This window comes from Vanellus vanellus (genome assembly GCF_965231255.1).
Source record: "Vanellus vanellus genome assembly, chromosome: 7".
NCBI classification, from domain to species: domain Eukaryota; kingdom Metazoa; phylum Chordata; class Aves; order Charadriiformes; family Charadriidae; genus Vanellus; species Vanellus vanellus.
The window spans coordinates 36,665,539-36,688,259 of record NC_138912.1 but is presented as its reverse complement, the minus strand read 5'-3'; the positions used below and the strand labels follow the sequence as shown (position 1 = coordinate 36,688,259).

The 22,721-nt window shown below is 38.1% G+C and overlaps 1 protein-coding gene across 2 annotated transcripts; it reads left to right on the top strand.

The window, feature by feature from the left end:
• Nucleotides 1-5,869: 5,869 nt before the first annotated feature.
• Nucleotides 5,870-22,435, top strand: SLC25A16 (solute carrier family 25 member 16; the record flags this gene model as incomplete). Of its 2 annotated transcripts, XM_082486728.1 has the most annotated exons (9): nucleotides 5,870-5,963; nucleotides 6,342-6,434; nucleotides 8,654-8,787; nucleotides 10,489-10,552; nucleotides 16,413-16,534; nucleotides 17,062-17,128; nucleotides 17,916-18,078; nucleotides 18,974-19,042; nucleotides 20,860-22,435. In XM_082486728.1, the coding sequence occupies 9 exons, from the start codon at nucleotides 5,870-5,872 to the stop codon at nucleotides 21,014-21,016; spliced, it is 963 nt and encodes a 320-aa protein (XP_082342854.1). In that variant the 3' UTR covers nucleotides 21,017-22,435. The 2 variants fall into 2 exon arrangements, with proteins under 2 accessions (XP_082342854.1, XP_082342853.1); XM_082486727.1 differs by lacking the exons at nucleotides 18,974-19,042; nucleotides 20,860-22,435 and adding an exon at nucleotides 18,673-18,748.
• Nucleotides 22,436-22,721: the final 286 nt, after the last annotated feature.

The following is a 22,721-nucleotide window of genomic DNA, read 5'->3' as shown; positions in this document are numbered from 1 at the left end:
CTACCAAGACAAGCTGTGTATAAACGTTTGGAGAAAGATCTCACAGTAATGACTGGCTGGGCAACAAAATGGTGGATTAAACCCTTTCATCAGAATGCAAAGTGAGGCACATGGGGGGGAAAACATGGAAATCACAATCTCCGAGTCGGCTACTACCATTCAAAATAGAGATCCTGGTACTGTGACAGATACTTCTGTGAAACTGTTCTGTCTGCTTAAGTGGAGTGTTAGGAATCATTACAAAAGAAGGGGAGAACAGAACAGGAAACATCACTACACCATCATTATTTAGTCCAGATGTATCATCTGCTTACATCTTGAATATAACACACAGTTCAGGTCTGCTTAAAAGGTGCAAAGTGGAACTTAAAAAGGCACAGACAAATGTAGCAAGGGTGGCCAAAAGCACAAGGAGCAGCTGAATACACCAAGATTTTCATCCTGGGAAAAAAGCAAACTGGGTGAAATGCCAACCAATACACTATAAAAACAAGAGCAGCATGAAAAGCATTAGCAGAGAGTGAATGATCACTGTTTCTCAGAAGTAGATGATATCAAGTCAATTTATCAAACAGACTCATCAGAACAGAAGACAGCTACTTCTTCACGCAACATGTTGTCAAACCATGGAACTCACTGCTACAGCACATTGAAGATGCTAAAAACTCCACAGGTTAAATTTTTGTGAAAAGCAAAATTAATAGAAGAAAGTTTAATCAAAAGCTACTTAGTACTATTCTAGCTATACATTACTTGAAGCTGGAAGAGCGTGCTGAGGAAATAGCCCTGTATGCTATTCCAGCCTTCTTCCCTGTGTACATGCTACTGTCAGAGGTAAAGTTTCAAGGTAGTGGACCTTTGGTCCAACACAGTGCTACCATCCCTGTGTTTTTAGCCACAATAATATGCAAATTGGTACATACCTGCAGAATGAATGAAACCAGACAACACAGCAGCAAGGAATATAGTGCATAAACCTGTAAGTAGTCCTGCATTACAAGCAGCTCTAGCAAAATGTGAGTCTCTGGTGAGTATCAGGGAGCTGTGAGAGGTAGTTGCTTCCTAAAAGGCAGGGAGCCCCACACAACAGCCAGCAGGACAAGGACCTTGCTAGCCAGCGCCCAGCCCCACTGTACACACAGAAGGCAAACAAGACAGGCCTAGGTGCAGTACCCACATGGAGTCTGGATAATAAGTCAACTTCCAAGAGATGAGACAGATCTGAGGTTGAAATAAGAACCCAAGCTGTAGGTCAGAAGCCAGTCTGATAACCCAGTAAACAAGCAAAGTTAGCCACAATCCAAGTAGATACCAAGCAGGACCCATGGTGACTAAACAGGACCTGTAACTCACCCAGGGCTGAGCTTAAATAGAGCTCCTGTGCCCATGGGCAGAGGGTGTGGGTGGAGGCCCCAGATGCAGCTGATCAGGTCCATTAAGGCCTATTAGTGCCCTCAGGGCCCCGACCCTGGAAACAGAACTATTCAGGTATGTTGTCCCTAAATCAGTTCTGCAGAGTCACCTGGATCAGACCTCTGCAACAGGCACAGCATAAGTCCAGGCTAGGGAAGGTTAGACATGTTACTGATGCTGAACCTAAGTTAAGCCCTCCACAAACCAAAAGCTTTAGGAATTACACTGCAAAGACACCTATGCTGCTTTGTAAGGGAAATATGAGATCTAACCAGGCCTACCTTGGCTAGCCTTGCCTCCCTCGTGATACAGAGACATTAGAGCTGGCACCTTGTGCGATTACAAAGCACAGATTAAAGCATCTACCTTGCAAAGCCTCCCTCACATTAATTAGCTTGGACTCCAGCGTGACGAAGTGACTGGCCTGCTCCCAGACCAGACGTGACCTAAGAAGCTATATGCAGCACTGATGTGGTGCTCTGCCTGTAAACCCAGCTGAACACAAGCCAACCACTGCTAATGCCTTTGTATTGTGTAATGTAGATGATCAGATAAATCACCCACAGCATTGTTAGTTGGCAGTGTCTGAAAGAGAAAAGTCTTGAACAACATGAGTTTAATGCAGAAACTCTTGAATTCTAATTGTGGTTTTGACAACAGCTTCCTCATTTAGTCTTTCTTGGCCCCAGTTCTGTAGATAGTATCTACTTGTCTGATTAGCATGGAAAGTAAGTTAACATCTGTAAGCATGCCGAACACAGACAGTTTAAGCATTAATACTGTTTTACGTGAAGTTAGACCAGAAGGGACTATGATTTCATCTTCTGATGCCCATTATACAGGCCCATTGCATTTATTCTAAATATTTTCTGTCAGATGTTCCTGACCTGTGGTGGACAGCAGTTTGCCCCCAGTTTCTATTTTTATTGGAAATCTTGGCCCTTACTTCACTGCATGATTGTGCATGAGCACTATAAAGCATGAGTGCAGAATGACTGTGCTGTGCCTGGCCAGTAAACACTATGTCTGGGAAACATGGCTAAATTTGCAGGCATCGACCTGGCATTTTTTGGATGCTTCACATCTACTGTGCGTTTGCAGTAAGCCATGTGGTACCAGAGGGAATGAAGTCAAGACCTCTTCCCTGGACCCGAAAGAAAGGAAGAGGCCTGCTAACCTAGAGAAATTTGGCACCACTGTACTTGCAGGTTCAATGACTTCAAGTGTTTCTGTTCCTTAAAAACCTCACTGACACACTAGGGCTAGGGACTGTCAGGGTGTCGAGGGTGCTAACAGGCGTTAATGGCCCAGACCAGCCTCACCTGGGGCCTCCACCTGCACAGCTGGTCCATGGGCCCAGGAGCTCCATTTAAGCTTAGCCCTGGCCAGGCAAACACTCCTTGGCCAAGCTATGCTATAGGTGTGCTTGTTCTGGGTCCTGGCTCTAGCCTTGTTTCTCACCTGTACTTGGCTGCTAGATGAACCTCAGATTTATCTGTAGTCTTCTTTTGGGCCTTATCTCTTCTTGGTCCTAGCTTGCTTCTCTGGATGGATGGACCCTGGACTTGCTTTGCGCCCTTGCTGTGACTATTGATGAAGCTTGCTCCTAACACCCTGCTCTGCCTGTCCTGCTGGTGAGGATACTACCTGTGCTGTGGTCACCCTTGGCTCCTAACTCATCTTACCTCAGGAAGCAGTGCTCTCCTATTTGCTTGCTGGCAGAGAAAAGAAAGCTCAAGATGCCGCACCAGAAAGGAACTGAGATTTACTCAGGTATTTCTCATCCGCAAGCCATAATGCATCTTGCACAAAGAGGAAAAAATCCTCAAATTCTGAGTCTTGAGGGGGAAAACTGCTGTTTTTCTAGTGGTTTTGGATATGGTTTGAGGCAAATGAATAGACTAGATAGATGTTACTTCATCTATTAATATAGATATTAATAATAGATGTATGTTACTTCATCATTCAGACTAGCTAGCTAGATGTTACATCAACTCACCAACTAGTAAAGAGCAGAAACAAATATAAAGTGGAAAAAAAAACTTTCTGATCCCTATAGCCCAGAGGCATGACACTTGAGAGTAATTTGTACAACTACCTCAAAACAGATCTGGATGTGCATCAGTATTTTAAGAGCACTGAAAATAATATTATCAGCAACTGCTATGAGAACAGCTTACCTAACTTTAGCCTTGATAATTTGTTTCAAGTGATAAATGTTTGAAACACCCTTATGAAAACAGCTATTGATAAAACTACCTACCTACTTGAATTTTTCTTCAAGTTGGCCGCTCTGCTCTTGAGTGTCTTGACTCCAATGTCTTCCCATGTTGTACCATCAGTCTGCAAGGGAAGGATGGCATAGTATCAGGCATGAGTGTAACTCGAGTGACATTAAAAATGCTGATGACTTTTAAGAATGGGTTGTAACAGAGAAGTCACCAGAGAAATTCTGCAAAGGGCATAAACACTTCAAGGTAAAAAGATGAAGTAACAGCACTGAGAATGTTAAGATTAAAAGGTACAAATAGTAAGCTACTACAAAAGCTAGTAAAGAAAATAGAATTTCAGAGCATTTTATACCAGCAGGTAACACTTTTTTTTTTTTTAAAGACTAGACACATAAAGCTCATTGCTCTGAATTCCTTTGTGTATTAGCGTGTCTATATAAGATGGTCTGTTTAATTTTGTGATACAAGTTTCTTATTGCTTTCTTAAATAGTATGCATTCATGGCGCACATTTCCCTAAATTACAAGGGTTAACAAAGTATGACAAAGTACCTTCTTGAAATATCTTGCCTGTATCCAATAGAAATAACGGCCTACTTATGCAGTTACCTGATTTTTCTAGTCTCTGGTGAAACTCTAGAAACTAGATGACTTTCAGCTGTTAGTGCAGTTGCAACACTTTTCTGTGTGAAATTAGTAAATAAATTAAGTTTCTACAGTTGGAGCTGTTAAAGCAGTATGATTGCGGGGGGGGGAGCTGTTCCTGAGCAGGATACCAACAAGAATACAAATTGGCTGGGGAAAAACACAACAGTGACTATAAAGCTTGCCTCAATAACTCACAGAACAATTGCTTTTCCTTTAGAGACTTAAATGTCAGAGCGACTTCAACAAAAATATGAATTTCCCAGGTATATTAAAAAATGTAAAAAGGCTTGAGAGTTTTCTGCTAGAAATTCTGTATTCCATATTTTCTGGAGGAAATCTGTCCACCTTTGCTATATATTTTTTATTATTGGAAAAAATGCATGCTGTAACAGCCATTCCCCAAACATATAAATGACAAAATGATAAAAGAGCAAAATAAAGTTTTCCCAGTGCTGAAGCAAACTTAATTTTAAGGAATGTAACCTATTAAAGGAAAAAATGGGTAATTTCTATTGAAGGCAGTTTGACACAAGCAGGAAGAAAAAAATGTTCCAGCAAATTTGTTTGGAAATGGGTTCATTTCGCTTGTGTGAGCATTGACATCTGTTTTCTTAGTGTTGAGAGCCTGACTTTTTTTTTTTTTTTTTTTTAAAGGGATTTTGTTATATGAAATACTTGAAACTCGGAGATGTGTGGGGCAAAAAGTGTATAAGAAACAGATGAGTAACTGCAGAAAACTGGAAGAAAAGCTGACAGCGTTAAGTTTCTCACTGGTGTTTGGCATTGGGTCTGCTGGCCTTCCTTGCACCAGCATGCAGGGAGTGTTCAGTGTCCCCCCCCCTTCAAGAGTTGTGAACAAAAGTGTAACTAAACTCCTGGAAAGCTCTATATGCTGTATTTGACAGAGACATTGCAGAAAACCTAAAAAAACTGTGCGAAATGTTGACAGCTGTAGAGATGATACTGTGTTTAACCTTTCTGATTCTAAAAACCTTTTTTTTTTTTTTTCGGTATCTACTTCCCTTTCTGATACATTTTGAAACTAGAATATGAATAAAAATACTGAGTATTTTTCGCTATGTGTGAAGCCATTAACTGCAGCCAAAAGAAACAGCGACGTTCTAATGCCGAGTTTAAGTAGCTATATAAATGCTTAAAAAGAAAATCGACGTATTTTATGGCATAGCTTAATTACGCCTACTTAGGTTTTGGCTGCGTGCACCTACAGCTCTAAAAGCGTAACCGTTGGAAGAGGCCATCCGTGACCATTTCCAAGCAGCAGGCGGCGATCCCCGGAGGTACTGACAGTTCACACCGTCAACCGGGAAACCGCCTCTCGGGCCCGGTGCTACCCGGGCGGGCAGGCGCCCTCAGGCCTTGCCGGCCCGCCCGGTCCCGCGGCCTCCTCAGGCCTGAGGTGAGGCGGAGGGGCGGGGCCGCCCTGTGACGCCATCAGCAGGCGCCGCCGCGCGGCCCGGCGGCTCCGGCCGTGGTTCGGTTGGGCGCGGGCAGCTCCGAGCTCCGCCCCGGCGCCGCCTGAGGGAACCGCCGCCGCCTGCCCGGGCCCAGCCCTGCCCCATGGCTTCCCCGGCGGCGGCGGGGCCCGGCGCCGCGTTGCCCCCGGGGTCGGCGAGCCGCGACTTCTACTGGTTGCGGTCCTTCATCGCCGGAGGTGGGTGCCCCGGACTGGATGAGGTTGCGGTTGTCGCGGGTCGCATCTGGCCCGGGGGGCGCTCGGGGAGAGCGGCCGGAGGGGAAGGAGGGAGCGGGGAGGAAAACTCCCGGGGAACTTTCTCTGGAAGGCGCTGCTGTGGCCTCAGCAGCTGAGAGAGACTGTGGCCCGGGTTTGTGTAACCGGGAAAAGTAGCTTATACCTTCCGTTAAGGCTTTAAGGGTTTTGTAACGCACGTCTTGTACCGTCATCGGGGCTTCTCCCAGTTCCTAAGCCGAGTTTCTCTGCCCTTATTCGGTTTAAAAATCCCTTATTTCTCCGCTGGCGTAAAGAACTTTTGCATCCCGTCACTTTTCTTTTTCCCCTCCTCTTGGAAAGGTGTTGCAGGATGTTGTGCCAAAACAACTACTGCACCACTGGATCGAGTAAAGATTTTGCTGCAGGCTCATAACCACCATTACAAACATCTAGGTAAGATGGCTGCTGCGCGTCTAATTTTGGGGTTTAAGTGGTTTGGGTACGTCGATTTATTCGGCAACGTGGCTGGTACCAGAAGGCGCTCATGGGACAGAAGGCTGTATCCGTTCTGGTCGGTCTCTGTGCCATGGGTTTGTTGGTGTTTAAAAGAAAAACAAAGCCCCGTGCGCGTAAGTTGGGGTGTCATTGATGTGTGAGAGATGGAGATGTCATAATAATAATCCTCGATATGGCGCGTAAGAGCTAGGCTTCATCTGCCCCTGACTGAAGGCAGCAGGAGATTGGTAATCGCAGGTTCAAAGCTGGGATGGTTCACGTAAAAGCTGTCACCGCTGGTAATAACCGCTCCAGCGACTGCCGGTTCCCAGGGGCGGTGGGAATCGGTGCCTTTCCGAGCTTGGTTGCCCTCATGGGGGGCTGGTGATTCCACGACAGTGACCACCGAATCCAGCAAGACTGGCATGCACTTGCGCTCGCAGAGGGTAAGCGTGGCTGGTGGGAATGGAAGGGTTTGTGCCTGGCATAAGGCGCAGGTGCGCTGTGTTCGGCAGCCGGCTTGCGTCACGCTGAAGGAGTGAACTCGGAGTTGTCAGCACGTTCGGAACCGTTCTCTGTGGGGCTGTGACAGTGCCCTCTTGCGCACAGCATTTGAGGTAGTTTATGCCATATGTTCTTGAAATATGTTATAACTTATAGTGCAAAATTTAAGTGTGTCACAGTTGTCAAGAAAAACAATAAGAATTTTGAGTTGGTTAATTTTACATGTAATGAAACTTTGGCATTTTTAACTTAGACACTAGAGATTTTTTTTTTTTAAAGGCTGGAAAAATAAATCTTGAAACAAAATTCAATGGATATATATTCATTTCACTGTACCAAAAAGGGAAACACAAATAATGTGGCATTCTGGTAACACAGTCACGAAACCATGTGCTCAAACCCATAGTCTAAGAATTGAAGGCTGAAATAATTGATTTGACTGGTATTTTAAATCCCTATTTTCTATTTGCTTTGTACTGTGCCATAACTGGCAAGTAAAATCTTATATTGTTCCCTATTTAGGGTGTTCAGTATGATGCTGATGATTTGAAATGTGGCTCACTTGAATGCATGTCCTTGTTACACGTAGGCAAAAAAGAAAATTATGTGGCTGAGATACCTGTAAGTGCAGAGACATGAGGGATTAATTCATCAAAATCCTCACTGAATGTTTTTACTGCCTTTGCTCTGTGGAGTTCCAGCCACATGGATCTCGGAGCGTGTATTTTAAGAAATAAGAATATCATTGCAGGGTAGAGAGAAATTTAATCATGGCATAAGTGTTTTCGGAGGTGTGTAATAAGCTTGTCATCTTAAAAATAGATTTAATATGGTATACTTAGAACCCCAGAAGCTAATTAATACTTGCTTTATTTAAACTTCAAACAAAAGTTTGTCAACTACTCTTTTTCTTTTCTGCCTGAAAGATAAATGTGCAAGCATTTTTCATGTTCAGCTGTTATATTACTAAGTAGTTGCATATGAATAGAAACTGTTTAACTGTTACAGTTTATTCCTTTAAAAAAAATAAAAATTGAAACATAACTAATAATATGTTTATAATAAAACTGTAGGTTTTGCCCAAACTTTGTGTGATCTTGCATTATTTCCCACCTATTAAAAGGGAGTAGGATTGCTTCTTGTTGCAACGACTCTGCAGCAGGAAGTGTGAGATGTTTAAGTTGAAAGTAATGAGAGACGTAAACTTGTTTCATTTCCTCAGTGATGGCACTTAATCTGTAAGTTGGCACATAGTAATAATAGATTGTTTTCCCATGATTTTAGTTTTTTAAGTATTTATTTATTTATTTGTTTTGAATTGGCTGAATTGCAACTCAACCAGTTTCCCTTCTTCTCTTGCTTGTATTAGCTTCTGTGGGTGGGTGGTAGCACCTGCAGTAGGGCTGCCTGCAGTCCAGGCAAGTCACGGGGCTTGAATGCATGAATTCGGAAAGAGGTCCACTGAGTCTGGGAGGTGAGAAAGCTTATAAACCTTAACCTTAAACCTCTTACTTCTGGCAATGTTTGGGCATTGAAAATGGATTTTCCACTCTCCATAGTTACGTGAGCAACATGATGGCCTTAGTTCTATGCATACTTTATTATTGTCAGTAATATTTGCCTGATCCCCCCCCAGCGTAATTGTTAAGCATCTTTTTTTGTATTGCTGGCAGGAGTGTTTTCTACATTGTGTGCTGTCCCCAAAAAGGAAGGCTACCTTGGGCTGTATAAAGGAAATGGGGCAATGATGATTAGAATCTTCCCATATGGCGCAATTCAGTTTATGGCATTTGACCAATATAAAAAGGTAAAAAATTATTTTGTTTTCCTTTTTTTTTCTACCTACAATGAATACAAATTCTTTAAGTGATCAAGACTGAAGCTTTTGTATCTTATTAACTCGCTGCATGTCTTTTCTCAGGTTGCTTAATTTTATCTGAATCTACCCATAAAAATGTCAGGGCAACAGTGAAACTTTTGCAGTGTTGCTTAAGGAAAAAAAATCCCACTGATTTTTGTACCTTTGTATTGCTGAGATTAATACTTTTTTTGTGTGTGTGAAAGAAAAAGGTAATCTAAAGTCTCCTGCTATTTGTATTGCTATAAGGTAGCCCTTTGTGATTAATGTAGGAACAAAATGTAAAATGGAACGTCTTTATTATATTGTGTTGGCATTCTTAGTACTTGATGGATGGAATAACTTAAACTTGGAAGTCTGTCTGGATGCCGCTGTTATATTTGACCTGCCAAATGACTATGTCAGGCTCTAGATAAAAACGACCTGGAAGATAAAATGCTCATTTTGGGGTCCCGCAGGTTTTGTGGATTCCTTTCTGTTCTCGTGCATTTACTCTTTCGTAATAAATACGTATTAAATCCATGCAACATCTTTTGGAGATCAGGTGTTAGCATGAACATGTTTTTAAACATTGCTTATATGTGGTGAAAAACACCATTTTACTGTTAGCGATGCGGAATTCCATGTTTGAAACGTCAGATTTAGTACCCAGTGAAGTAAGTGGCATGATCTTTACTGAAGACAGGGAGATTGAAATTGTGATTCCCTTCCCTAAAGAGCAAATTTCAGAAGGCTGATACAAAGAAGTAACTGTAATGAGTTTCATATGTTCTTTTTTTGTGGTCTAATCATAAATGCTGTTGATCTATGCTTGGTTTATGTTGTGTTGAATGAAAGACTGCATGCTATGCTTCATAAGGAAATGATTTATGAATCTGCAGATTTCAAGTCAACATTTAGCATCATAGCAGTTTCTTTAATCTGTTATTTGACAACAAACATTCGAGATATTTGCAGGAATGTATAAAAGGAAAAAAACCCCAATTCTTAGAGAAGGAAGATGCAAAATGAGCTTTATAGCACAAACTGCTTCTTAAATAGTCCTAATTATTTGATAAAAGCCTGGAAACTAATTTCTAACTTCCTTCCCAGGATGTAATGTAACTTAGGAAGTTCTTGCTCTCAAATGCTTGTCTGATTTCTCTCTCTCTTTTTTTTTTTTTTTTTTTTTTTTTTTTAATCCAGTTAAACAGTCTTAAAAATATCTTTATAGGAGTATGTTTCACATGCTGTGCATAAAAGAAAAATTTACTCTTCTCCAATGTGTTGCTTTTCAACTTTGCTCAATGTCCTTTGCTCTCTGTCGTGCAACAAGGAGAGTATTCAGTTAGCCTTGTTTGACACACATGAAAGATAACTAAATAAACAATTAATCTAGTTTCTGAAGTAAACAGTACAAATACTTTCAACTCATTGCTCTTCCCTCTTAGTAGAATTTTAGCATTTCCACTATTTTAATAAGAAATTGGTAACAGCAGCAATGTTCAGAAAATTCTGTTAATAGTAATTAAGTGCTCTGGTTTGAATTTGCAGGGTTGTAAACTTCTTGGAAACAGCTACAGAGTTTGCATTAATGTGCTAATAAACTGTGTGATGTACTTCCCTGTATTTTCTGATATACGACTGTTGTAAATGTTCCATATTTTGTAGGTAATAAAGAAGCAACTTGGGATTTCGGGGCATGTGCATCGATTAATGGCTGGATCCATGGCAGGTATAGTTTTGTACTTGGATTTCAGACATCCCTTTTGCTGAAAAGTTAATATTTGTTTAGAGGATGATTTGATCTGTTTTCCGGTCAAACTGTTGCAAATTTGTATTAAGCAAAAATACTAGTAAATGGTTAATGTAACAAATAGTTGCCTAATTGAAAACTGTTTGTCTAAGAGTATTCTTTAAAATACATTTGTTTAAGCCCTGAATTCTGTGCTGTGTTGTAAAGCACGGTCTTTATACTGCTTCTTACTACAGCTTTTAAAAATGAAAAAATCCAGTGGCATCAAGATGAAGTATAAAGATGCAGGTTTTAGTAGAATTGGTTCAGCAGCGTGTCTGCCATTGCTACTAGATTGGATAGAAGCCCATAGAAATAGAGAGAACTGCAGGTCCTTAAATGGGTGGATTCTTTGTATTTGCCAGAAATGTCTATACCTTTCAACATCTAATGCAGGATAATGCATGATAGTCTCTAGAGCATATTGAGAATGTTAAAAAACATCTTTTATCAATTAGTGCAATAGCAGTAGAAAAAAACATTTGTAAACTGCCAGTATATAGTATGATTATGCATTTCTATTTTCCTCTTGCTAGTCATTCAGCCAAAAGTAGCTAAGAAAAAACAGGGAAAGGTAAGTAATAGTGGACTGATTTTTAATCAAGGTGGTTCTTTGTGTGCTTTTACTTTGTAAAACAGCCTTAATACTGTCTACTCACAGTCTTTAAATAGTTATGACATGAGTATTATTATTTAGCTTCTTTTGGAATAAAAATACTGGAGTTTGTTAATACTACCTGTAGTTAAACTAGGAAGGTGTCATGAAAGTATTTTGGTTTTGCATGCCATCAGAGGAAAAGGAAAGAGAATGAAATGAAACAAGTGAAAAAACTAGCAAAACCCATTTGGCAAGATGTGTTCCAGAACTTGGCTGGCTTTCTATCTGAAGGAAGTGGAAAACATACATAGAATTTTTTCTTTCTTACTTTCTTTAACTGTACTAAAGAACGCTTCTTCCCCACCCACCCCCACCCCACCCCCCCCCCCCGGCCGCCAAAAGCTTGTTATTGGCTTTTTCAGGAGCCTTCTCAGAGACCTGGAACCTGACTTGCAAGGCACTGTGAAAACACTGAATAATCAGCTTAACTCTGTCAGTGTTGGACGTGCTGGAATTCCTTGCGTAGATAAATTAATAGCATCTGGCATCATTTTGAGCACCTTTCTGGTTAAATCTGTTTTGTGTGGTTAGAGTAACAGAAATAAAATTAATATACAGTACCATCTGGGAACCATGATCAAATTAAAACCTTTCTGTGGTGCATTTAAGTACAACCCTGTAGTCTGGTATTGAGAACCCCAAAGCCCCAAGGCTTAGGTGTGCAGTGAAATGAATATAGGATCAGGTATAATAATAGTATCATGTGTGAGTGTCTTACTATTTGTTTACTAGGTGGCATTAACTGCTTTTTGGACTATTCATTAGATAAATAAGAAAGGCGGGTTTATATTGTGTATACCGAGAAGATATAGGGGAGGAAGGAGGGATTAAGAAGAGCGTAGAGTTTAAAATCTGAGACACAAGTTCTCTAGATTTGCAAACAAAGTAAGAAAAGACTTTTAAAATAAACTGGTAATATTTCTTGCTTTAACACCTGTGTCTTAGTCTCTCCAATAAGGGATATTTTGTTTCTTCCAACTTTACATGACTAAAGGAGATGGCGTGCTGCATGCACCCCTATGTTGGTGGAGAGGGGTCTTCACAGTTTCCCGGAACCCAATATTATGCAGTTAAAAATGGATGCCCCCTTGTTTCCCTTTCCTTTTTGTCTCCCCTCCACCATCTAGCCACACAGCTGTCTGCTTTCACTTGTGTACGATACTGATATTTAAATCTTGCTTGTGTCAGTGTTTCCAACATTACTAGGAGTCAGCAGACCTGAATCAGCTTCAAAGTGGTGGGAAACATTTGAGTATCTTCTGTAACTGATAAACAGGATCAAAAGCATATCCACGGGGGAAAAACAAGGCAATGAGGATGGGGGTAGTGGAGTGAGAGAAAAGAAGAACCTATTGTAATGCATATTTAAGGAGGCCAAGTTAAAGTTACTGTGGAAACTTTAACTCTGAATTTCCTGAGTCTTGTGTGATTTAAATTTCAGCTCTAACACCTCATTAACAGATAAATGGTGTATAACTTCTTTTAAGGAAAGACAGAGCTGGGGAGAAGATGGAGAAATCATAGACGTTAGTGGGTTTAGGAGACAAAATGATGAAATAAAACCTGTATCACAGGATGATTTTGCAAATCTAATTTTTTTGTTTTCTGATTGAAAAATCTGAATGAAAACACAGAAATGTGTGTTTCCTCCCCTGCACTTGATTAACCTAAAAAGACCAAAAAAAAAAGCCAAAAAAAGACTAGATCTTATCTATAATGAACTTGGGTTCCATGAAACGAATATAGAAAGCATGTTTTTGTTTTTCTTTTTATGTTTAGTAAAAGCAATTGGAAAATAGTACTGAGGATACTGTATAGGAGGATACTGACTGTTGCAATTTTAAATAGCATGTAATTAAGTTACCTATTTGAGTCAATGCTTTAAAAGAGTCTGTGCTGTTCATTTCTTCAGGTGTAATTCAGAAAGCAACAATTATATATTGGAGGTCTAGAAATATTAGGACTTGTAAATTAGGCATTTCTTTAACCCGTCTAATAAATATTCTTTGTCATCAGCTATTTCTCTGTATAGTTCCTGAAGCTTTGTTTTGTTCAGAAGATGCTTCCTTGATAAATTAATCTTTATACTAGTTAAGGAGCAGATCTTCTGCAGTTCAAGGCTGTGACTCTGAGTATCACTTTTTGAACTGTATACCTCTGAATCACTTGGTAGTACTTAATTTGATCTACGTAGTTAATGATAAAGTACAAAGAGCATGATACAGAAATCATAAAAACTTGTGTATCGGATACGTTTGCAGTACTTGATCTTTGTAAATGTATTTCACTTGGGTTTTTTCTTGCTCCAGATGGTTTATTAGTTGTTTTTTTTTTTTTATTTTATTTTATTTTCAAAGAAAGAAAATTACTAAGAATGGAGGAATAGTAGGAAAATTGGTAGTCAGAGATAAATCCCTATACAGCTAATCTCATTGTTAACTCCCAAAGCCTGGGAAGCAAATCAAGTACAGTCTAATTCCTGTTGTGCTTCATTGACACTAAGTCTCAGTAAAGGTCTGTGTAACCCAGTATCTTGTCCCCAAGAGTGGTCAAAGGTTCTCAAGGACAATATGTAAGTGAAGAATGGTCTTTCCCTGACTTCCTTGACTTCTGAGTCAGCATTTGCAATGAAAAAGTCTGCTGTTTTTGAAGAAGTGGTTCCTTAAAGGAGGGAGGAGCTACATTGCCCTGTTAGGATTATTTCAGATCAGACATGGGAATTGCAGTATGTATCTCTTAACTTTTGAGATACTTCCAATTCTGTCCTGTTTAACCAGCCATGGGAGGATTTTTGGCTCCACTCTCATTATTTGGGATAGACTTTGCTTTCTTAAGACATGGAATCAGCCTTAAGGTGCTGTGGTCTGACTTTTGACAACTCATATTTAGGGAGTAGAGATGAGATTAGTAGTTTTGTAGACTTCACCAAAATGACTGTATCCCAAAGCTGACTGCCATACCTCCCAGACAGGGTGGGGTCTCTTCTGAGCCCCAAAGGAAATCTTGGTCCCTTGTACGTACATTTTGCTTATATGAACAGTAAGCAGTAACATACCTCTTCCACTTGCTTCAAGAAAACATATTTTGTGGCTGATGTTAGAAATCCCTTTTTTTTTTTTTTTTTTTTTTCAGAATTCATGGTTAGAGGATTTTAAGAAAAAGTAAAAAAAAAAAGCTATTTAAATCCTCACTGCATATGGTTTCTTTTGGTTCCATCTGATTTTTTTCAACTGTACTATTTTTGGACTGTGTTGACTAGTTAGTGCATTCACCAATCTCTTGGTTGGTGTGTTTGCTAGTCTTTGTTCAGAAAATATTCCTAGATACAATAAGTGCATGACTGGAAAGAGACGGGGGATAAAGTTGTCTGTTTTCTGAAGTAGGATGACTTTCCTGTGGACTTGTAAGCTCTGTAAAAGCTTTGTTTCCTTTTTTTTTTTTTTTTTAAACTGCTTGAATTCACTTATTTTACAATATTTCTGCACATCTCAGGCAATCCATTAGGAAAAGGCTGCAGTCTGAGGCATTGCATTTAATAATGTAGGTCAGTGGAAACAGTCCTAAAGTTGCTCTGGTGTTTTGCAGCTTCCAACTTTTGAACCCTATGAGTGAGACAACATCAGAAATCAACTGCAGATGTCTGCTTTTTGTTCAGAGGATTCATCTAAAATCTCTGAAAGAGATGTTTTTGTCTTCTAAAATAAATTGCTTGTAGAATACTCCAGAAGGCCACAAACTTTACTCTCAATTGACAGTTGACCAGTGTCAGCTTTTTGGATAGCTCACTTACGGTGTTAATTCCCCCCCTCATCTAATCCTGATATCTTCTGTCAGATCATTCAGCTTACTAAAGTTGCCTTTTTTTTTTTTTTTTTTCCTCTCTAGACATAAAAGTTCTGAACAGTTTCTTTGCTGGAGTTGCGTTGTGTTTGGGTTTTGTTGTGGGTTTGTGTTTGGTTTTTCTTTTTCCCCCTCCCTGTTGTGATTTTTCTCTTGAATTTGTAGAAATGAGGAGAAATGATACACCTACAAAAAGAAATACCATTAAAAGACTATTAAAACTTAAGAGGAAGTGGCAATTTCCTGCTGGCATAAAAAGTGTGCTTGTCTTCTGTAGGAACAATTTTTGAGATCAATGTTTAGCTAAATTAGAGTGGTAGCTAGAAAGCAGTATTGATCATGAAGGTTTTCGCTTTCTTTTTCTCCTTCTCTCACTATATATATGTATATTTATTTATTTTTTGAGTGATGGTGGTATACCACCAGAAAATGACCTGTTTTTAGTAAACGGTTTTAACTATTCCCTCCAAATCATTTGTCAGCAATTGAGTGGTTTACCTCAAAAACTAGCAGTAGGAAAAAATTTGTTATTCAGGTCACTATTAGAAGAGTTGTTCTGTCTACTGGAGTTCTGTTTCCAAAATTACAAGTTGGTCAGCATCTAAGCAGTTTTGAAGCAGTTCAACTGCATGAATCCTAAGATTTGATTTTTTTGGCATCCTAAGTCTAGAAATAGCTTTTTTGGTCAGAGTTTTAAAACAGAAGTGCTGGTGTAACATGAACTATTAAAATGCAGTAATATAACGCAGTTAAGTTGTCTTTATCGGTACAATCCTGACTTTATTTTAAATGTAATTAGAATATATTTAGTATTTTCAGATGCAGTAGATAAATACATTTATCTATATCCAGTAATCACATCAAATTCTGACACAACCTTTTTGAAATTAAATGTGTAAATTTGATGTGTTTTTTTTTTTTTTAAGATACGATAGGATTAAGTTTCTTGGTTGCAATCCAGTAAAGCTGATACACTTGACTAGTCTGATGCTTATGAGCCATGGACTTAAATAAGGTTGCTCATGTGAATACAGTTAGGCCCATAAATCTTTGGAAAATAAAGGCCTAGGTGTGCAGCTTCAGTGAACACCATGTATAAACATAAATCCTTCATGTGTTGCTGAAGTTAGTGTTCCTATTTGCTGATTATAAGTGAGTTTAAGTGTTTCTTTAACAAAATAATTTGCATATGCTATTATATTCACTGCCACAAAAGAAAATTCTATTTTTCAAAATAATCCTAGAATCAGATAAGGTGTAGGTGAGTTTTGTTTGCTTGTTTTGTTTTTGTTTTTAATAAAGGTATTACAGCAGTGATTTGTACTTACCCTCTTGATATGGTTAGAGTTCGTCTGGCGTTCCAAGTAAAAGGGGAACACAAGTACATGGGAATTATCCATGCATTCAAGATGATTTACACAAAGGTATTTTTTTCTTTTAATCTTCAGTCCTGTCAAAGCAAAATGTGCTCTTTGAAGAATGTTGCACTGCATTGAAGGAGTGGCTTGGTGGAAAATAACATGACTTCGTTGCGTGCACATTTAATTTTTTAATGTAAAAAAAAATCTGGATGCTTCCTACTTAGGCTGCTAAGATGTAGCTAAGACTCATAAGTGGGAGGTCAAAAACAGCAGAGAGAAGTTGTTTTTCAAGAACAAGTAGTAATGATACAAAAAAATTTGGGGAGGAGGGATATGTATAATGCAGAAATGTCTCCTAGGTTATGATGTTGGATGTAGATTTTTCTCCTTCATTTTTACTTTTCTGTCTCCCATGGAGCCATGCAGTTGTCCCCTGAATTCTTCAGGCACAAGAAATGGATATTAGCTCCGTGGTGCTAGATGATGCTAGTCAGATTGGTATCATGCAAATCTGTGTGAACAGTTGTATAACTTGTTAAGACATTTGTTGTATTTCTTGCCACAAATGTACTTGTATTTTTCTTTCAAAGGAAGGTGGTTTTAGTGGGTTCTACAGAGGGCTGATGCCAACTGTTGTAGGAATGGCGCCATATGCGGGTAAGTTGTAAACAGAATGTGGCAGTCCTTCAGCAGTTATGTGCGGTAATAAATGTATATAATATATTTGCGCATCTAGTTAATTAGCTTCTGTTAAAATCAAGGATTCTGTTTTTAACTGAATGGAGAGGGGAGGCCATTTGCAACTGTTCGATCTTTATCTGGAACTGATCAACCTGTGTTAAAGCATCTTCAATAAGCAGAGCCTAGCTTTTGTGAAACTTGGACTTGAGGGGGAGAGAGGTAAAGTAGTGGTTCTTTTTCTTCTGCTTCCCAGTTTTCCCACAAGAAAGCATGGAGGATATTTCTCTCAAACAGGCAGATTCGAGAGCGAGCTGAGCGCTCAATGGATGGAGACTTAGAGCTTTTGCATTGGCTCCATCTTCTGGTGACTTTTATGTAAATACTTAGACAAGCTAAAGCAGTGGGTGATGTGGGATAGAGGAACATCAGAACTGCCCAGCTAAACTACATTCATATGTAAAAGATGACAGATGTTCTTCAGTTAAAAAGACCTTAGGAGTCTTAACAGCAATCTGGTAAAATCCCACAATCTATCTTATTTAAAGCATTCTTTTAATGTTAATTATAAACACTAATTCATTTGGACAAAAGTTATTGTAGAAGTTCATAATATCGTCTGTTTCTTTTTGCTTAAGAAAAACTTCTAAAAGAATTGGAAAATAGTTTCATTTTGTAATTGCAGATTTTTGTTTATGATGATGATGATGCATCGACAAATAGTTTGCTTTTTTATGAAAGTGCATAAAATTAAATTTCCTTTTAGGTTTTTCATTTTTTACCTTTGGTACCTTAAAGAGCATTGGACTTGCTCAAGCACCTAACTTGCTTGGACGGCCTTCATTAGATAATCCCGATGTCTTAGTTTTGAAAACACATGTAAATCTGCTGTGTGGTGGCATAGCTGGAGCAATAGCTCAGACGATATCGTAAGTTTGGGTATTGTTTTTTTTTCTTTTTTTTTTTTCTATATAGCTGTTCACTCTAAAGAAACTTTTATCTGAGAATATGATCTTATGTTAGTCTAATTATTGGTAAGCTTTTTAAATCAGGTTAATCAGACACTGGAATTCAGTTATTCCCTGTTGTTTCATTTACTAAATATCTATTTAATCTTCAGGGTGTTTAAAGATATATGCATTGAGTCAATTAAACAAATTCAGACAAATCTCCTAAAATCAGTTGGAATCTTGTTTGTTAAGCTTTGAAATTTTGACCATGAACATCATTTGCAGAATTTTATTATTCCAATTTATTTTCAAGGCAATGTAACTTGTGAAGCCATTGAATTTAAAAACAACACACCCCGCCCCCAAAACCCCAAGTCTTAGATATTGTATTTGGCATTAATTTTTTTAATTACTTTGCCTGCTTTCTTCATTCTCACACTGTCCTTATCATATTTTATTTTGTCCATAAATTAATTTAATGGACTTCTATGGCATCAGTTTTTCACTAAATCACTGCATTACAAATGTCATTTTCTCTTAATCCTTAAACTGTTAATTTTATTTTTGATTCAGGTGTCTTCTCCCTCCAGCGTTTTACAGACTGTTTTGTACTCTCATCTGATCTTCATGTGTCTTCCTTACTCGTGCCAAATGGAATATATTAAGAGATCTGATTTGCTGGTTTTGGTTGTATAGGGGAAGTCTCCCTTTATGGAGAACTTTCAGCTGTGTTGAGAATCTGAGCTGTATTCCTGACTCGCTGAAAAGGGAGCTTGGAGGTTGCACATGGACTTCTTTGCATTCTTTTTTTAAACAATATTCATATAGTCATCACACATCTGGTTGAACTGCTGTTCAAATATCTCCTCTGTAGATATCCCCTTGATGTAACTCGTAGGCGAATGCAGTTAGGAGCGGTTCTCCCAGACTCTGAAAAGTGCCTGTAAGTATTTTCTTTTCATCCATAGTAACTGAATTAATTCTTAGATGTCTGAGCAAAGTTACTTAGTTTTAAAGTTTAAAACAAAACAAACCCCAGACTAGTATGCTGTTGATTTCTTCATTCTTTTAATGAATAAATTTCCACACAGCAAAAGTTGCCATTATCATTCTGGGGTTAAAAAAAATAGCTGAAATCACAATGGCACTTTTGTTAGTAATACTGTGTTTGTATTAGTGACGTATCTTGTTTTTATTTGAACTCAACTTGTGATGTCTGTCTGTAATAATCAGCAGGATCCCTGAGAGACTGCATGCTTCTACTGAAGTGAAATGTTTCAAAATGATTTTAATGGTGCAGAATCTATTCCATAAGATGGTTTTGCGTAATACTATTTTATTTGACCTTTCTTGCATCTACAGTAATGTCCCACACCCCACACATAGTTGGGGTTACTCCAGGTTTTTTAGTCATATGCTTCAGTCCAGTAGAAGTGGAAGTACCATAATATCCTTAAAATCATAGTATTAAATGAGGTGTCATCTTGAAAAACTTACTGAATTTCAAATTGCCTCAACCAAATTCAATTCTAGGACAGTTTTATCTTGGTTAATTTCAATCTTGTAGAATTGTGTGTGTCTGAATCCAGCATCATTCAGTGTGAACCTCCTGCGTGGCTAACTGCATATTACTAACAGTAGTCTGTCTTAGTGACCTTTCATAAACAACCTAGATGTTGCCTACTGTGAAAGCTGCTGTTCTGTTTTCCTTACCAGCCTTAACATTATTTTTGCTTTGCTATTTTCCACTCCAGATACTTTTAAAATAAAAATGTGTTAATTGTTCTTGGGGTTTTACTTTCTGCATTTTTGAGAACTACTTTTACAGACAGTAGGCTTCTCAATTTAACAGTACGGTTCTGACCATGTTTTGAGAGACCTGGGCCTTGAAGGACAATAGATGTATATATCTTCAGAGGATGAGAGGATAAAACAAGTAGGGAATCTTGAAGCTTTGGAAGCATATGGAAGATGTTACCAAAGAACAATGTCTTTAATAGCTTGGAACTATTGAGCACCTTATAGATTTTTACATTGCTTTGCATTTAACACCCATTTGCTCAGTTTCAATACAAGTATGTGAGGAAAAATGGTCTCCTTGCGTATACCCTGCAAATTCTGCTTTTAATAAGGTCAAATATTATATACTTAACCTAAATTCTAGCAAATCACTTTTGAGAGAAAATATTAGGTCTTTGTCATGGTGGAGGAAGCTACGCACATGAAAGATGTAGAATACAGAGCTAAACATAAATTTTATATGCAGAGCTTTAGAAGGATGGGTAGTACAATCAAGTGCTTAAAGAAAGAGAATGCGATACAAGCCTAAATACTGATCTTTAATACAAGTGTGTGTGCTACACTGGGCAAATTTGGTTTCTGCTACTCTGCAATACATTTGTAAGAATAATTGATGCTTCTCAACTCCTCCTTGCCAGATAGGCAACAGAATATGCATAGCCATTCTGTTGTAAAATGTCTTACTATGTCTTTTAGGGCGGGTGTTTTCAGACTGAAACTTCTTTAGATGGGATTGCACTGTTTTCTTTCCAGTTCCCAGCCCTTTTGCCCAAATTTCTTGCAGAAGCTCAGACTGTCTTCTGAGTCTTCAAAGGACTATAATGCTTTGCTATATGGAATCCCATGGGTTTTTCTCCATAGATAAGAACCAAGTAAAACAAGTGTCTTGTATTTTAAAGAAAGTGATTTTGTCTATTGAATATGTGTGTCCAATAATGATTTGAATTGTTATTTTTCCAGTACAATGGTGCAGACACTGAAATATGTGTATCAACAACATGGAATACGAAGAGGATTATACCGTGGTTTATCTCTGAATTATATTCGTTGTATTCCTTCCCAGGCTGTGGCTTTTACCACGTATGAACTTATGAAACAATTCTTGCACCTCAACTAAATTTTTTTTTTAAAAAGACTTTTCTGTAAAACTACACTATCGGGCCTCAAATTATATTGGTGAGTAAATTACTTGAAGTTTAAAAAAGCTATCTCTTACTGTGGAACTGCTGTTGTCTGACATTTGTACGTGCCAAAATGTGGTTAATTTCCTGGAGTCAAACCAGGAGACAGATCAAAATAAACATTAGTTAGCTATAAACATTTTTTTTTGCACCTGATCTTCTAGGCTTCATTAGATTAATGTTAAGAATTACACACTTTTAAAATTATGCCCACGTTTTATACGGGTATCAAGCTGTTAGTTATTTAGCTTTATCACCATTCCAGGAGTTACACACGATTATATTGCTTTTTAAGCTAGTAGTTAGACATCTGTTCTTCTTTAAAAATTAAACTGATTTGAACAAAAGGCAATGATTTTCATAGTTGCCCGCTCTGTAGAAGCTGAATTCAGCAGACCACAACTTGAGCATCTTTTCGTTCTTTTTTTGTACAAGCTTTCTGTATGCAAGAACAATGCATATATCTTCAGATAGGTACATGTGAAAGTCTCTTCATCCATTTAAATAAATAATAACAAGATGTATTTAACATTATTAGAAATCTTGCAATTTGGAAACCAGTTTCTTGGTATATGTTCTATTCTAAAAAATGCTGTATGTACACAAATAAAACCAGAGGGAACTCTTCCGAGTGACGAGCGCTAGAAAAGATCTCCTTAAGGCAGTTAGCATGGGCCTAATCTTACAAGGCATTTCTGTACCTTTTCTGTGGAGCTGAATGTTCTCGATTTGGTTTATTGAAGGCTGAATATTTTATGTACTTTCCAGTACTAGCTCATGTAAACAGGTTTGTCCCTACCTTAAAATATGGTGACAAACATGACTGCATGCTGCAGCATTTACTTATTTAGGCATACGGACCATATTCAACCTCTCACACAGGAAAAGAAAATGAAGACTGTATTGGAGTCTGTAGATGTGTATATGTACTGTTTCTAAAGTATGGTATGCAATAGATTATCACGTTTTCCTCCTTCTACAGTTCCTTTTGTAGAGGGAATTATTTTCCAGACTTGTTTATACATGATTTGCATTGGTACTCTTTATTCACTTGATTCAGGAAACTGTAAAGCATTTACTTTTAAGTGATGTAAGTTATTTATTTATTGTAAATATTTTAGCAGTGTCTTTTAAGAATTGGTAATGGTTATGTTAAGTGGCGGATGGTAAGATTGATTTGCTTAATTTTGACAAATTTGACAAACTGGATTTTGAGTTATATATTCAATACCAACTTTTGTGGCTCAATTTTTTTCAGTTTCTTAAAACTATGTATTTCTTTGATATTTAACAATGTAGCTATGGACAGAGAATGAGATGTATTTGAATTTATTTTATTAAAAATTTTGAACTCATGTCTTTGTGTGATTTGTATGTGTTGCCAGAAAGAATGCATGTTTCTAGAATTATCTGTATGTTTGCCCTTGGAGGTAAATCTACATAACATTGTAATTCTTAATTAAGAGACAATAAATAAGACTTTTAATCTGATCCTTAGTTTCTCTTAAAGGAAAACTAACCAATATCACAGTGATTTTTTATCTTTAACAAGTCCTGGAAATAGAACTAAATCCACTGTATTAAAAAAAAAAAAAAAAAAAAAAAAAAAAAGAGATGTGCCATTTTTCTTTCCTGTGTTGT